The 16412-nt window shown below is 38.4% G+C and overlaps 1 protein-coding gene across 3 annotated transcripts in view; it reads left to right on the top strand.

The window, feature by feature from the left end:
- The first annotated feature begins 2468 nt into the window (after positions 1–2468).
- Positions 2469–16412, top strand: part of LOC131529672 (GTPase IMAP family member 8-like) — a 28077-nt gene continuing 14133 nt past the window's right edge. Inside the window, exon 1 of one of the 3 annotated variants that reach the window (XM_058759486.1) lies at positions 2469–2853. In XM_058759486.1, coding sequence (XP_058615469.1) covers positions 2820–2853 — 34 coding nt within the window. In that variant the 5' untranslated portion in view covers positions 2469–2819. The remainder of the gene's footprint in view (positions 2854–16412) is intronic. The other 2 variants (XM_058759484.1, XM_058759485.1) reach the window with 2 other exon arrangements.

The raw sequence follows: 16412 nt of genomic DNA, 5'->3' as shown, positions 1-16412 counted from the left end.
GGTATCACCACCAACACCGTCTATAGCAGCAAGCGGCAAGCCTAATGTCCAGCTGGACTGAATTGATTTTATTTCTATAAAAATGCTCTGTAACACCGACTACAGGACCAAGCCTGTGTATTGCACACTTATAACTCCGCTACTGGTAAAATCTTAGTCCTCGCAGTTCTTGTGTTTGCTTTTCATTGGACGCTGTGATTGTGTCTTTGTGGAAATGCATCGTGGTCACATACAGAGATCAAGATTTTGCACATGAATCACAACAACGGTGATAATCAAAGCAAACAAAAAAGCTTCATGCTGCAATGCATGATGGGTGGCTTCATAGAACAAACTCATCCTTAATTCCTGATTTTTTTTGTTTGTTTGTTTTGATTGTCACCGTTGTTGTGATTCATGCGCAAAATCTTGATGTCTGTGTGTGACTACATGATGGGCTTGCTCAATTTTTGTGTACATGTAGTTAGTATTTTTTAGTTTAGCTTTTAGTGAGTGTGATGAGTTTAAGATTTTTTTCTGATATATATTTCTGCTGTTTCTCTACATTCACGTTAATTCATTGTCATTTCCATCACCCCACATTTTTTAAAAATATTGAAAATGTATCCACAATTTATGAGATAATGCGCTACTTAATAAAAAAATTCAAGTTATTTATTTTCTAATAAGCTCTTACCCAAACCAATGTTAAATTTCAGAGTGTGACAGGTGTACAGTTCAGAATTTGGTCCTTAGGGCAGTTAATTTATCTCATTGACAAATGTATAATTATTGTACGTTGTGGAAAAACTGGTAAAACTAGTCAGAAAAATTCTTGAGTGGCATAAGTTATTCTATTTTTAAATAACAGCTGTATATTTGGATGTGGTGGAAATGACATTTGTTCATTGCAGGTCGGAACAATGTAAAATATTAACAATTTCTCTTGTAATCTAAGTTTGTCCTCTTATAGACCTTAAAACTAGACAAATTATTTAAATTTATGAGACTGTGTTACGTGACTTTTGAACAAGTTTTTTTATTCAATTTCACAAGGCTAAAAGTGCCCCTAGTTGAAGAAACGCCCATATATATATATAGTAACATTGATAAATGATGTATATTAATACATGTACAATACAAATATTAATGTACAAAAAAATAATGTATTCACAAACATTAATGCAATGTTCAAGTCATTAAAAATCCTGAAATTGTATTATTTATGTCATTATATAAAATTATAAAATAGCAATAAATACATATGCTGATGTCGCTTTATGGTCTTTTTAGGGTTAAATTAAGTTTAATGTAGGCATATTTTGGGTCACCGTGAACAGCAATCTATTAAAAATATCAGCAAAAGTATAAAGGAAACGCCGTTATGACGGCTTCTTTACATCCATTTTGACAGCTCCAGCACCCATACCGTAAGTGCGCGATTAGACGCGCAACACAAAAAAAAAAAAAAAAAAAGAAAAAAAAAGAAAGAAAAAGCGCGGCTGGCTTGACCTAAGTGAAATCAACATTATGAAGCTGCAGACTCGGAGCCTGCTGCATCCACAGTCCCGCACCCAGAGTCCCGCATTCTCAGACCCCTCGTTTTTCGAGACAGCGCCTCCTGCTGTTCGGAAGATCGTATAACACCCTTATCCAACCGCACCCAGATGCCATTGAAAACATTAGAATGCAGTATTACGGTCTCTTTTTATTTAAAGTTATCCAAATAAATATTTGCGTTCCCTGCTTAATGCATGTGGCAAAAAAAAAAATCATTGTGTTCTCAAACTAACTAATTACCCAGTATTTATTTTTTGAGCGTGGGTGTAATTGAAAGGAAATTATTGATGTAACGGATACACATACAGATTGAACTATCTTCTGAAAAATATTATGTGATATTATATTGCTACAATGTTTGTTTTTGTACAATGTTTCAAATTCCATTTTTTCTTTCAGTTCAACATATAATGGTCTAATTAACATTACACCATGCTAACATTACAAAACCTGTTTTTTGATATTTTGAATGTGAAGCAAAACTCAAATAATAGACAAAACACCAATAATAAACAATTCTGTACTTTATTTAACGATCGCCTTAATCACTGTCATCTTGCTGTAAACAGGAGAAAGCAAAGAAAAAAGGAAGAAAGAATTGTGTTAGTGACTTTATTTTCGTCTTCACAGTTAAATTAATATTGATCCATTTTAATACTTACGTTTTATAAGAACTAATTTAAGTAGTCTACATAAATTATATAAAGTAAAATAATTACTTCGGCATTAATTTGTTCAATTTATAGTTTTAGGAGAAAGGGTCCGGTAATTCAAAAAGGTAAATCTGATTAAATAATTAATGATGAAATTCTTTGATATTAACACACTTAATGTATTTAATTGGTCTACTTTAATGTCAACTAATTTTAATATTTTTTTTACAATGGCTTGTCTACAAAAAGTCCAAGGTTAACGTTAGCTATCAAAATATTTTCGGGGGAAAAAGGCGAAAAAACATACATTAACGGCTCAAATTTTGTTACAAACTATCATTACAAATATTAAATAGACTGTTCATATGTTGGTGTATCGATGAGCTTTAAAGTAGTTTGATTAAAAAAGAAATAATTTTGACGAAATCATTTTAAGATTGACGATACTCACGTTTCGGTTATTCACGTGTTTATCCATGTGTTTTTCCGATCCAATTTGATAGGAGGCGCTGTCTCGAAAAACGAGGGGTCTGAAAATGCGGGACTCTGGGTGCGGGACTGTGGATGCAGCAGGCTCCGAGTCTGCAGCTTCATAATGCTCAGTGAAATACCGGATACATCTGAACCATGTCTTCATCAAGCGCCTCACCAGAGACAGCAGGTAAGACTTTCAGACTGACTTTGATTGAAATGAATATCTTAACTAATCACAGATATTTGTAAAACAGAACGAAGCTTATTTATGTGTGAGTTTTCTCCAGAGGCTGTTTTACTTTCGATTTCATCGCGTGCTGTTTACCTCCGAATCTGAAAAGAGACTGTTTTCATTCCAGCTTTCCTTCATCGTTTCTTCAACAGCGTGCTGTCAGTTATTTAATTTAAATGCTTGTTAGATGACCCCTGCAAAGCAATGGCAAAGAGTTTAAATGAAGTATTGTTGCAATGGCAACAAAATGTGCTGTGAATGTCTGTGAAAACAAACTGCTGAGTTGAACAGCCTTAAATCTGGACTTTTCATCACTTTAAAATGCAAGTAGTATAAAAAAATACTATAAAAACAAATAAAACTGTTGTACGCTCTTAAGAAAAATGGCTCCAAACAGCACCAAATTAGGGTTCATCATCTTGTAGTTTCATGCTAACTGTAGGACTCCTAAATTAACCTTGGATAAAGTTGGCTTTATATTCGCACATTCACAACATTCACACATTCCCGCGTTCAATAACTTTCTAATTATATGTGCAATAAAGTTATTTTTTGCAAATTCTAATCAGTGACATCATTGTCAAGCTATTACATTTGTTCACAATCGATCAAAATGGGCAAGTATTGTTTTAATGTCATATTTACTTGTGAATGTCTGCTGAATGTCCAATGTAGTGTGATTAACAAAGTAATTGAATGCTGAAGTCTGAATGTGCCAATATAAAACCAACTTCACCCAAGTCCTAAATTTTAGCTCTAAGAGTATTTCACAAAGCATTTTACCGCTAAAACTAGCTCCTAAATCTGTGAAAGGTTAGCAGTGAAGAGGACACCTAGACTTAGTTCACACTGCAGGTCTTAATACTCAGATTGGATTTTTTGTTGAAATCCGATTTGTTTGTGCTGTTGTTCACATTGTCATTTAAATGAAACTGCCATCAGTCTCATGTGTGAACCGTATACGGCCCTGAATTGACCCGCATGCGCAGAACAAGACGTGACGTCAGACGCAGAGCGCTGTGTTTGCGGAAATAAAAATGGATGCTGCTCGTGTTAGCGTGTGTTTAGCAATTTTTAAGTTAATGTGCAATCGGAGCCTAAATAACGAAGTGATAAGATGAAGAATATTAAGAAGAAGGAGAGCACGATTTCCTCCAGCGCAGAATTATGATGTCGCATTTCAATGAAGTAAAAATCGCATGAAATGCGACATGGCCTTTCAGACTGAAGTCGCATTGCAAAACATCAGATATGTATCCGATTTAGGACCACATATGAAAGTGGCCTGGGCCTGATTTGAAAAAAATCGGATTTGTGCCAGGGGCATAAATTTCATCTGACAGTAGGGGGGGGGGGACAATATACATAACATTTCTCAAGAGCAATTTTTGAAGGGGACACAAATAATACAGCCAAAATTGTACTTGTAAGGATAGATATGTGTATTCAGCATGTGTCTATAGCATGGAGACCATGTTTAAATATGAGTTCCATGGTTCACCACACCGGTCATATTATAATTATTAGTTTTATAATATTTATAATACTTCGGGTGAGCGCAGAAAACGGCGCGCGAGTCCCGATTCGATTTCTCCTTCATCTGAATGGTCTGAAATTGCTTGAATGTGTAAATTGGTAAACGTGCAAATGATAAATTTCAGTCTATACTGGTTGAATATAACAGTTAATCCGCGAATCACATGCGTCCCGAACTGTGGGGACTGGTCCGTACGGATCACGGATCATCTACGATCCGTTGCACCCCTAATGTCTTCACGTGCATCTTTTTTTTGGTTTGTTTTGGAGGTTATCCCAACTCCAAATTTTCCTTTGATTATATCCTTGTTTTCATTAACCAGCTGGGTAAAAAGTAGTCTCAGCCTCAGACGTCATGCCCATGGACCGTTGGCTAAGCGTCTGATGCATATGGCACACAAAAGTGGAAACACTTCAGGAGTTTCGAAGTCATCGTCGGATTGGTTAGATTATACAGGATTTCCGGGACACGTGTGTGTCGCGTTCTTTAATGTTCCGCCTGGAAACAAAGAGTGACGCCAAACCCCCTCACGAAAGAAGAAAGCCGTCGTGTTTACAACTGTGACGACGAGGGTAACAAGTAACAGCTGTTCTTGTGTCCAGTTTGGTTTTCTTTTATGTTTGCATGTCTTACTATCAGCCATGATTATTCTACTATGCTAATTAGAGGTTGAGAATTAGCTGAACATGTACTTGTTTGATTAGCAGGGATGTAACTGTGCACAGATTCGGTATGTACCTCGGTTCGGGGGTCACGGTTCGATCGATTTCGGTACAACAGGAAAAAACAACAAATCTACTATCCTAGGTTTCTTTTCATTCATTTTGAACAGACAGTTCAAATTACAATTTTTTTCCACCAAGATGTGAAAATATTAAATATAAAAAAATCAATAATTTTGAAATAATAAATAATATAATGAAAAATCAATAATTTTGACCCATACAATGTATTTTTGGCTATTGCTACAAATATACCCCAGCAACTTAAGACTGTGGTTTTGTGGTCCAGGGTCACATATATGCTGAGTTTCAGTTCATTTTTGTGACAGGCTTAATTTGTTCACAGAAACGAAATTCAAATGGCAGAAAGCGACATCCTATTTGTTTTACATTAAACATCGCGGTTTACATTGCTCCGTGTGCAAACGCTAAGGACGCGCCTCGTGAACTGTACAGCGCCATCAGCGAACAACAAACAAGTAACCCTGATGGCTTTTTCATCATAGCCAGTGACTTCAACCACGCAAACCTAAAGACAGTTTTGCCAAAGTTCTACCAACATGTGCACTTTGCAACAAGGGGAAACAACACACTGGACTTTGTTTATACAACAGAGAAAAACGCATACAAAGCTGAACCCCGCCCCCACCTCGGGTACTCGGACCACATCTCTGTTATGCTAATCCCAGCATACAGACCACTTCTCAAACTTGCCAAACCAGTTTAAAAGCAGATCACAGTATGGCCAGACAATGCCACCTCAGCACTGCAGGACTGCTTCCAGGACACAGACTGGAACATGTTTAAAGAGGCAGCCACCAACAACAACCACACAGACCTGCAGGAGTACACTGAAACTGTGACTGCTTACATCAAAAAGTGCATAGATGATGAGACAGTCACCAAGACCATCACCACACGTGCCATTCAAAAGCCATGGATGACAGCAGAGGTTTGTGGGCTGCTAAAGACCAGAGATGAAGCATTCAAATCAGAAGATAAAGCAGCCCTCAAAACAGCAAGAGCCAATCTGTCTCATGGCATCAAGAAGGCAAAACATCAGTATGCTCAAAAAATCAACAACAACTTCAGTGACAGTAAAGACACTCGGACCCTGTGGCAAGCCATTCAGACCATCGCTGACTACAAGGCCCCGCCACAGGCCAGTGATGATGACACATCCCTACCAGAGGCACTCAACTGCTTCTACTCACGATTTGAGATACAGGACGACACACCTGCAGAGAAACTACCCACATCTCCAAACGACCAGGTACTCTGTCTCTCCCCAGCCGATGTAAGGAAGACCCTATCCAGGATTAACCCACGAAAGGCTGCGGGCCCTGACAACATACCTGGACGTGTACTGAGAGACTGTGCTGCACAGTTGACGGATGTCCTAACAGACATCTTCAACACCTCGCTGAGCCAGGCAGTCGTCCCCACGTGTCCCCACCTCCATAATCCCAGTACCAAATTTCTCCGTCGGCTGAAAAGGGCAAGTCTCCCTCCACCCATCCTCACCACCTTTTACAGGGGCACCATTGAGAGTGTGCTGACCAGCTGCATCACTGTCTGGTATGGGAACTGCAGTGCTGCTGACCGCAAGACACTACAACGGACAGTGAACACTGCTGCAAAGATCATCGTTGCCCCTCTTCCCTCCATCCTGTACATTTTCTTTGCATGATGCTCCAGCAAGGCCTCCAGCATCGTGAAGGACCCCACCCAGCCCTCCCACAACCTCTTCCAGCTCCTGCCATCAGGAAAAAGTTACCGGAGTATCAAAGCTCGTTCTGTCAGATTGCTCAACAGCTTCTTTCCCCAGGCTGTGAGAGCTCTTAACTCCAATCTCCCTGACCCCCCCTCTGAAATCATGAACACCTCAGCCCCCCAACTCATAACTAACTATTGACAAGTTTCCTAAGTGCAATTCTGAGTGTGCTACACACAGGTGAGTGGGCTATACAAACCACCTGTAGTAACGCACTTGTCCCACTATATGCACACTAGACACTTTCTATAAACACTCCCTGCTACAAAGACTCAATAAGATAATATATTTACTTGAATATTGCACTACAAAATAATGTTTACTTGAGCATTGCACTACTAAATATTTTGCACTATGCGCTGCTTCCCACAAAATCTCTCTTCTGAACAATTTAATGTACAAAATATATATTTTCTGCACAATTTCATTTTTTATGTAAAGTTCTTGTACCGTCTCAGTTTGTGTATGTGTAGTGAACTAGGTATAGTAGTTAAAGTATTTATAGTATATGTATAGTCAGATGGTTAAACTGTTGTATAGCTCTATTGTTTTTCCTATATTTGCATTGTTGTATGTTTATCTTATGTTTAACTAGTATGTAGCACCGTGGTCCTGCGAGACACGACATTTCGTTCCACTATATGTCCACACATGTAGCAGAATGACAATAAAGCTCAACTTGACTTGACTTGTTTTCTTTTATTTTACAAAAGCACAATGTTTTGTTTTCATTGTGAGTCTACACAAATACAAGTAGACCTTCATACAGTGATGCATTATTAATAAGACAATAAATGACAGTGTTTAAAGTTGTTTCTGCTGGTATAAAGAAACAGTTGAAGTGATCGCGGTCGGAATGCACGCACACACACACACACACACACACACACACAAATCAGTTCCAGCATTGCTAACTTGACAGCGCAGTCACAGTTGAAGTGATCGCGGTCGGAATGCACGCACACACACACACACACACACACAAATCAGTTCCAGCATTGCTAACTTGACAGCGCAGTTGGTATTTTATCAAAATAAAATACAGTGAGCCAAACATCAGCGCCCACCTCTGTGTCACCATTGGAAAGTGACTGAAGTACAAAGCCTATAATTTACATAATAAATAATAGTTTAGCAATCAGATATGTTACATCGCAAATATGGGAATATTTGGATTTGTGCCAAATGAGAGAGGTAGGATACACGACCACAAAGCTCCATTTCGCAAACAGTTGAGTGTGCAAGCCTTTAAAGCAGTGTTACTCATTGCGCGGCTCGCGAGCCTCCTGTGGCTCGCCAAGCTTTAATTTGTGGCTCGCATGCCAGTAATTAATACAGTAATATGATCATGCAGTCAATACAGATATTTCATAAAAACATTAAAAACAAGCAGGGCTATAACATAAAAAAAATAAAAATAAATCAGTGTCTGCTCTACAACTAATTTATATTTAAAAATACCCAAATTACAAGATGGAAATATAGACTAGAAAAGATATTTAAAATTGCTCTGCTCTTACATCCATGTCACTGACTCACTGCAGAGTTGCCATGGCAAACTGCAGTTGTGGCAGTCTTTCCAGATATATAAAAACTTAAGATCATTAAAAAAAAATCAACAAATATATATTATGCAAACCCTCTATCCATCACATGCTTGTGAATATGGAATATACTTGGGCATTTATTAAAAAATAAAATTCTATCGCTAAATTTGAGCAATTAAATGAAAGAACATTAACCTGGCAATTCATAGGCCTACTACGCACATTATAACAACGCTAGCTTTGCTACGGTTATTTCCAGCATTTTATGCTAGTCAGCTTGTGTTATATACGGACTGAAAATGGATCGATTTCTTATTAAACAGTCACGCACCAAGTGGACAACAACAAAGCAATGTGACGGTGTCAAACGAGGGAACTAAAGATCCGGAGCGTGCAACAACCGCAAATCGACAGAAAGATGATGGAGAGGGGGTTTGTGGAGAGTCAACTCCTGCTAAAAAGAGAAAGGTGCGAGCCCTACAAGATGAGCATAGAAAATTTCAAGAAAAGTGGACAGAGGAATTTTTATTTGTGCTCCATGGGTCAAACCCTTTGTGTTTACTATGCAAACAAACCTGCTCTGGTAATTTGGAGCGGCTTTTCCAAACGACGCACCCAAAATTCAATGAACGTTATCTACCTGGAAGTGAAATAAGGAAAAGAAAAATAGAGCAGCTTTCTTCCTCTCTTTATGAACAATAAAGGCCCATACACAGGACAACTTCTACAGCTGAATGTTTAACTGAGGCATCTTTTGAGATCGCTTGGATTTTGGCTCGGGGAAAAAAAACCTTATCAGACTCAGAAATTGTGAAAGATTGCTTTTTGGCTTCAGCAGAAATATTGTTTGCGGAGTTTGACAACAAGGACGCAATTATTAAGCAAATTAAAGGATTACAATAATCAAATTCCACCATAATGAGGCGGATTGAAAACATCGGTAAGAAAGTGAGTGACCAGCTCTGCGCAGATGTGTCACCGTGTTTCAGCATCGTGGTGGATGAAAGCACCGATTTGACAGATGTTGCTCAGTTGTGTGTTTGGGTAAGGTTCCCTAAAGAAAAGTCTTTCCAAGAAGAAATGCTGTGATTACTTCCACTTGTTGGCCAAACGAGAGGTGAGGACATTCTGAATGCACTTCTGGCATTTTTTGATGAAAAAAATCTCAGTTGGTCAGGTCTAGCAAGTGTGTGCACGGATGGCGCCCTAGCATGTGAGGAAAGGAGAAGGGGCTTGTTGGGCTCATGAAAAAAAGGGAAGAAATACCAAACTTTATCAGTTTCCACTGCATCATCCATCAGGAGTCACTGGTATCAAAATTGAGAAATAATACATTCCAAAACGTGATGAAAACAGTTGTTCGTGTGGTAAACTTCATCATCTCCAGAGCGCTGAACCACAGACAGTTCCGACAACTCATTGAGGACTATGACACAGAGTATGGTGATTTACTGATGCACAGTGAAGTGAGATTGCAAAAGTGATGTCCTTCTTTGTGAGCACATACACTTGAGTCAACATTCTCAACCATGAACACTATAAAGAGGAAACAAAGAAACTTTTTTTCATTAAGGAAATCATCTTGTCTCAGTTACAAATCTGACTGGTAAATAAAAATAATATATATATATATATATATATATAATATATGTGTGTGTGTGTGTATATATGTATATATATATATATATATATATATATATATTCAGGGATGACAGATTGATAAGCAGACATGCTCTTTATGACTGGATGTAACTTTTGATACTTTGCGGTAAAAGTGGCTCTCCTATTGACTTTGTCCTATCAGTACGGCTCTCATGAAAAAAATAGTGAGTACCCCTGCTTTAAAGTATACTCCTTTGTCAGTCTGTGTGAGAGATGCGTTCAGAATCAGCACATGGCCACTGTCTAGGGAACTTTGTTTTCAAGTGCGCAACTCATGGCATTCGCTGTTCTTCTGCTGGCGGTTATCAAACATCGTTGCATTGCTGCGGGCGCCCCCTTCTGGATTGGGGGTGAACTGCCTGTATTCGTCGTAAGGCCTCATGCACCGAACTGAGATGCCTGTACCGTGACGGTTCATTACGAATATCGTTACATCCCTATAGGGCTGCAATAACTAATCGATAAAATCGATTATTATCGATAATGAAAATCATCGACAACGATTCTCATTATCGATTAGTTGGGTCTGCCCACAGTGCACGTAATGCATTTCTATGTACAAAATGCATCTAAAAATAGTGGTGGAAACAGAATGAGATCCTGCGGGAGAAGTATGTGATCCAAGCTGCCCAAAACATGAGAATTCTTTATTTTAAGCGTTAAGTTACTGCATTAGCGTAATGGCTTGCCCTGTCAGGCGCTTTGACAGATGCATGTGTCCTCAGCTCAAAAATGTTCAGTTTAGGTCATATCCTTATCAGTAAATGTCACAAATTCACACAAGCATTTCCATTTTTTGCATAAAGTTGCATCCTGACAGTCTGTTAAGTTTAAATCTTTACTTAATGAGCAGCGTGCGTGAACGCGCGTCAGAGAGGGAGAAAATATTCAGCTCAAAAACATTCATTGTGCTGAAATATCTGTTGTTGAACGTTAAATTAATGTTGACAAGTCAACATATAGTGCACGTATTTTATGAGAGTAGGAACTGTAAAGAGATAACAGCATTTAATTGTCTGAATATAAATATCAGACGCTTCAAAGCCACCTTTTACAGGATAAAGAAATTACTGTAAACGTGACTGTGATCAAAGTGAACACGTGTTCCTGCAGCACCTTGCTCTTACCTGTTGGTTGACACTAAGTTTGTGTTTTTATTCTATCTTTATTATTATTATCTTAATTTTTGATGAAGAGATTTAACCTATAGGCCTATATACAGTGCTTAAATTTAATTTAAGGTTAAATTTAAAATTAAAGGTTTATAACAAATTATGTAAGGTCTGTGCCACTGCTGCTCTAAATTAACTGTATTGGTGTTTACTAAAATATTTTTAGTAGTAAAGAGCTTATATGCATAAGCTCTTTACTAAGAGTAGGCTATTTCTAATGCAATAATATAATTATTGCTGTCATCTATGAAAGAATGAAAGATCTATGAAAGATTTTTTCAGATACCCAATTACAGTCAAAAAGTACCTAAACAATGCCAGCAAGAATGCCTGCTGTTATGAAAGGCAGGAGGCCTTTTTTATTATGTGAATAAATACTATTTAGTTTTTTCAGTTTGTTATTTGCCAAATAAATGACAATAACAGTTTTAGATTTAAACAATTTTTTTTGACAGATTCCTAAAATATTTGTGTTTTCTCTTTATTATGACAGGTGGGCTAATAAATTAAGCACTGTATGTTTTCATAGCATTCAGTTGGCACTAGCCCCAGCCAACAATCTTATGTGGGGCCCAGATGGGTGGCACCTGGGCTATCTAACTGGGCCCCAGCCAGTTTTGTCCGCGGTTTCCATGAGGGCCCCACATGGGTCAGCCCAGATGAAACAATGAAATGAACTCTGCTCAGTATGCATACTACAGAGTGATAAAAATAAGACTGAAGCAGCACTGCAGTTCAGTAGATAATTAAGTGATTAAACTAGTACTGATTGAGCATTAGTGACGAACACCTGCTTAAGAAAAAAGAGACGAGCAGAAACACAACAACTACTATTGACTTCCAGCCACAGCCTGCAAACAACTGCAAATAAAAGACATTAAATCTCTGAAGATATGTATAATAATTAATAATAATTGTATTTTTTAAGTCGTTAATGTGGTTGTAATAATTATTTTTATCATTTAATTGTTTTATTTAAATTAGTCAGTAAATGGAATATATAAAGACGCACATTATACTGTACAAAAGTAATACAAGAGTAATATAGGCTATTTATGTTACATGTTAAACCGCACTTTTATTTTGACAGGTTGTCGTGAAGTTTCTGTGTGTGTACAGTATGATATGATAATAGTTTTCTCAAATTAAACGGTAAAATTCTCATGAAGTGAACACAGTTGCCAAGTCCGCGTATTATACTTTAAAAAAAATATGGTTGCTTGTTATGGAAATCTGACAAGCAACTTTGTTTCTTTATTTATGTTCGCTGTATTCTCCAGTGCATTGATTGACACTCTGTCTGCTCGCTGTTAATAGCCAACCAGTGCAATAATATAAGTGCTGTAGCATAATTTGCCAAATGTTCCGCCCCCTCCTCCCCCTCATTGGAGAAAAATCACTTTCAATAGGTTGTTTGCACATGACGTCATTGCTGTGGCGCAAAATGCAGCTGGAGGGCAGGAAGTGATTTTTCTCGATAGGAATCAGTAGCAGAAACTCAAAATGCCTGTGTTTTGCATTGTTTATGAATGCTCAAATCGGTCAAATCGAGAAAACACAAGGAGCTTTTATCGTGTACTAAAGTGTGTTGTTCATAAGGGAGGAAAAGTCAAGAAATTGACCGAAAAACGCTGTAAAACGTGTCTTGTAAACCTGCGTCTGCGGTCGGGAGGAGCAAATGGTTAATATAAGATAAAATAACATATTAAAATATTAATACAGATATAAATAAATAGATACACAGTCAGAATTCACTCAATGCTAAACGCCAGTAGACGATGTAAATAAGATATTATTTGCAGTTTAGAGAGCTTCACTGATTATAAAGGAACATTGTAAGATTGCAATACATTGAAGTGAGTGACAGCTTTTTAGTGATTATACAGAAGTACTTTTTACTCACTTTCAAGGCTATAAAAATTCGGAATCTGAATAAAAGTTTTGTTTTGGTCAGGAGTGACTGATGACATACTGTCCGTACTGGTTTAGGTGCTGTAACAAGAGAAAGATATAAACAGAAAAACACAACTTGTGTTACGTGATCCTTACGTTATAAAGAGGAGCGATCTTTTTTAAACTAAATTGAAATACTAGCCTGCAGTGTATGCTAAGCAACTTAACCCTGAGTGCAAACAAGCTATTTTGAAAGTGAATCCTGTATTTATATGATAGATTTGGGATATACAGGTGCATCTCAATAAATTAGAATATCGTGCACAAAAGCATCAAACTCAGGAAACCAACTTTCATAATTGCTTATTAGTCATCTCTTATCTTAAACCAAGGAAATATTGCAAGTACTTTTTCTATCTTATAATCATTCAATTTCAAAATTATTTCATTTCACAACAAGTCAAGCATTATTACATTCAAGCACATATGGTATTAATCTAAAAACAAGCAAAGTATCATAGCATTGAAACAGGTAAATAGCAATGTAATTTCCAATATCCAGAACAATTTTAATCCAGTGATGGGCAAACTCTGCCCTTCCAGGCCACTTTCCTGCAGAGTTTTGCTCCAACCCTGATAAAACTCACCTGCCTGTAGCCTTCTAGTAGGGCTGCTTGATTATGACAAAAATCATAATCATGATTATTTTGGTCAAAATTGTAATCACGATTATTTAACACGATTATGAGAATGGTATGATTTGGTTATATTATTATATAACCAAAAAAAAAATTTTTAAAAATGTATGGAAGTCTAAAGTATTCAGTTAACAGCCAATAGAAATTGAATAATCAAATGTAAAATAAAACTGCATAGTCTTCACTGTAAGAATTAAACTTCCTCTGTTTCTTATTAAAGCTAAAGACCTTTTAAAAGACCTTCTGTGAAGAGCAGTGTGCGATTTTGTCTTTGTCTTTTGTCGTTTGATTAATATTAAGCACACAGTCGGCAGCAGGAATATAGCCTGCCGTCACTTTAAGAGCCACATGGATCCAATTTACCGTTACACACGTATTTTCTTTCTCATCTGTTTACATTAATTTATTACATAACCTGTTGTGTCAGGAAACAATATGAAGCCAGGCCACAGCAGTTGAACGATCACATAACACACTTTTAATAATCCTTCTTAACACATATCCATTTCGTTTTTCTTCTTCGTTCCCCTTCCCTTCACTCTCCACTCTACTATCCCCCTCTTGTGGTCTTATTACGCATAACATTGAATCACAGGACACCACATCTCCCCTGTTACATAACAATTTCACTTAGCACCACTTACTCAAACGGTTAGTAACTTCAATAGGAACATGCATGCATAACTTTCATCTTATAACAAAGTTCCTTTAAAGTAACTAAGGAACTGTAACTGCATTCCTTAAATTCTCACTCTCAGGACATTTCACTTCTACATTCAGGAATCGAACAACAATAACACATAGCAATGGTTATACTCAATCTCCATCTTCAAGTTATGTACATGCATTCAGTAATCCAAACACTGTATACTTTTACTTGCTCACATAGTCTTTCAGCCAAAACGGTGGTTTACGCTGTCTAACAGAATGTCTTTCCAAGCCCTGATCAGTGTTCAGAACATTTGCCTCAGGACCATCAGCAGCCGGCTGATCTAAAGTTGGCTTCCCAACCAGTGGAACCAAGGACAAGTGAGAAGAATGCCACAGTCGTCCATCCGCCAATCTGTACGTGCTTGGGCCTACTTGTTCCTTTATTTCCACAGGCTGTGTGAACTTCGGATATCCTTTGGGAACGTGTGTTGGTTTCGGATCGCACTCTATTCCCCACCTGAAATGTAGGCATCCGAGCCCCTCGTTTCGCATCAGAGTATTGCTTCATTCTATTTTGACGAATCAACACTCGCTGACGAACTTCCCTGTCCAGTGTGCTCTTGGAGTGAGGTGTAAACACAGTGAGTTTGGTCCTCATTTTTCTACCGTAAAAAAGTTAAAATGGTGAGACGCCAGTTGTTGCATGTGGGGTAGAACGATAGGTCTGCAAAAAGTCCAAGACAGCTTGTTTCCACGGTCGCTTCTGAAGAATGGCCATTTGCACACAATCTTTAAGGACCTTATTGAATCTTTCCACAGCCCCATTAGCAGCAGGATGGTACACAGATGTCTTGATGTGTGTGACATTCCGTTCATCCAAGAAAGCAGTAAAGAATGAAGAAGTAAGTTGCGGTCCATTATCAGTTACCAGACATTCTGGGTTTCCATGTCTGCTGAAAACAGAATTCAGGAATCCAATTACTACAGATGTCGTAATGGAAGGCGTAAACATCACCTCAGGCCATTTTGAGTAATAATCTGTCAGCGTAATAGCGTATCTACAGTCATAAGCAGCTGTCTCAAAGGGTCCTACTATGTCCAAGCCCAACTTCAACCATGGAGTCGCAGGAAGAGGCACTGGCTGTAATGGAGAAGCAGTAGTCTTTGCAGTCCTGTCTGACTCTTGGCACAACGAGCATGCTGCAATCTGAGTTTGAACCATAGCGTCCATTCCGGGAAACCAATACAGCTCGCGCAACCGCTGTTTGGTCCTTACTATGCCCTGATGATTCTCATGTGCTAAAGTGACCATGGTTCTGCGCAAGTTCACTGGAACCACCAACCGTGAACCCCGGAACACAAAATTGTTGGTCACACACAGTTCATGTCTCATTTTGAAGTACGGCTGCAGTGAAGAATCCAGGGCTTTTGCTGAAGCTGGCCAACCCTTTTCAATCTGAACCCGCAGGGCAGACAGCTCAGTACAGGCCATAGAAGCAGACTCAAACTCCTTTGGAGTAACTGACGTAAGAGACATTGACAACAATGCCACCAGCTCAGGTTCTGTGTCTGAGTCCCTATCTGTGGTAGCTGGCAAGGGCAGTCTTGAAAGACAATCAGCTGTACAATTCAATGAGCCTGCGCGATAAACCACGTCATAATTAAAGCATAGCAGGCGAGCAGCCCATCTAGCTATCGCATTCCAGCCCTGTCTGCTCCTTTTGTACAGAGTAATGTCGTTAGTGCCTGATGGTCAGTTCGCAATGTAAACTTACGGCCCCACAGATAGGTCCTCCACTTTTCCACTGCCCACACGCATGCTAACGCCTCTTTCTCCACTATAGCATACTTTCCTCTC

The sequence above is a fragment of the Onychostoma macrolepis genome, chromosome 22, assembly GCF_012432095.1.
Source record: "Onychostoma macrolepis isolate SWU-2019 chromosome 22, ASM1243209v1, whole genome shotgun sequence".
Lineage (NCBI taxonomy): Eukaryota > Metazoa > Chordata > Actinopteri > Cypriniformes > Cyprinidae > Onychostoma > Onychostoma macrolepis.
This window is presented reverse-complemented; position numbering and strand designations above follow the sequence as displayed.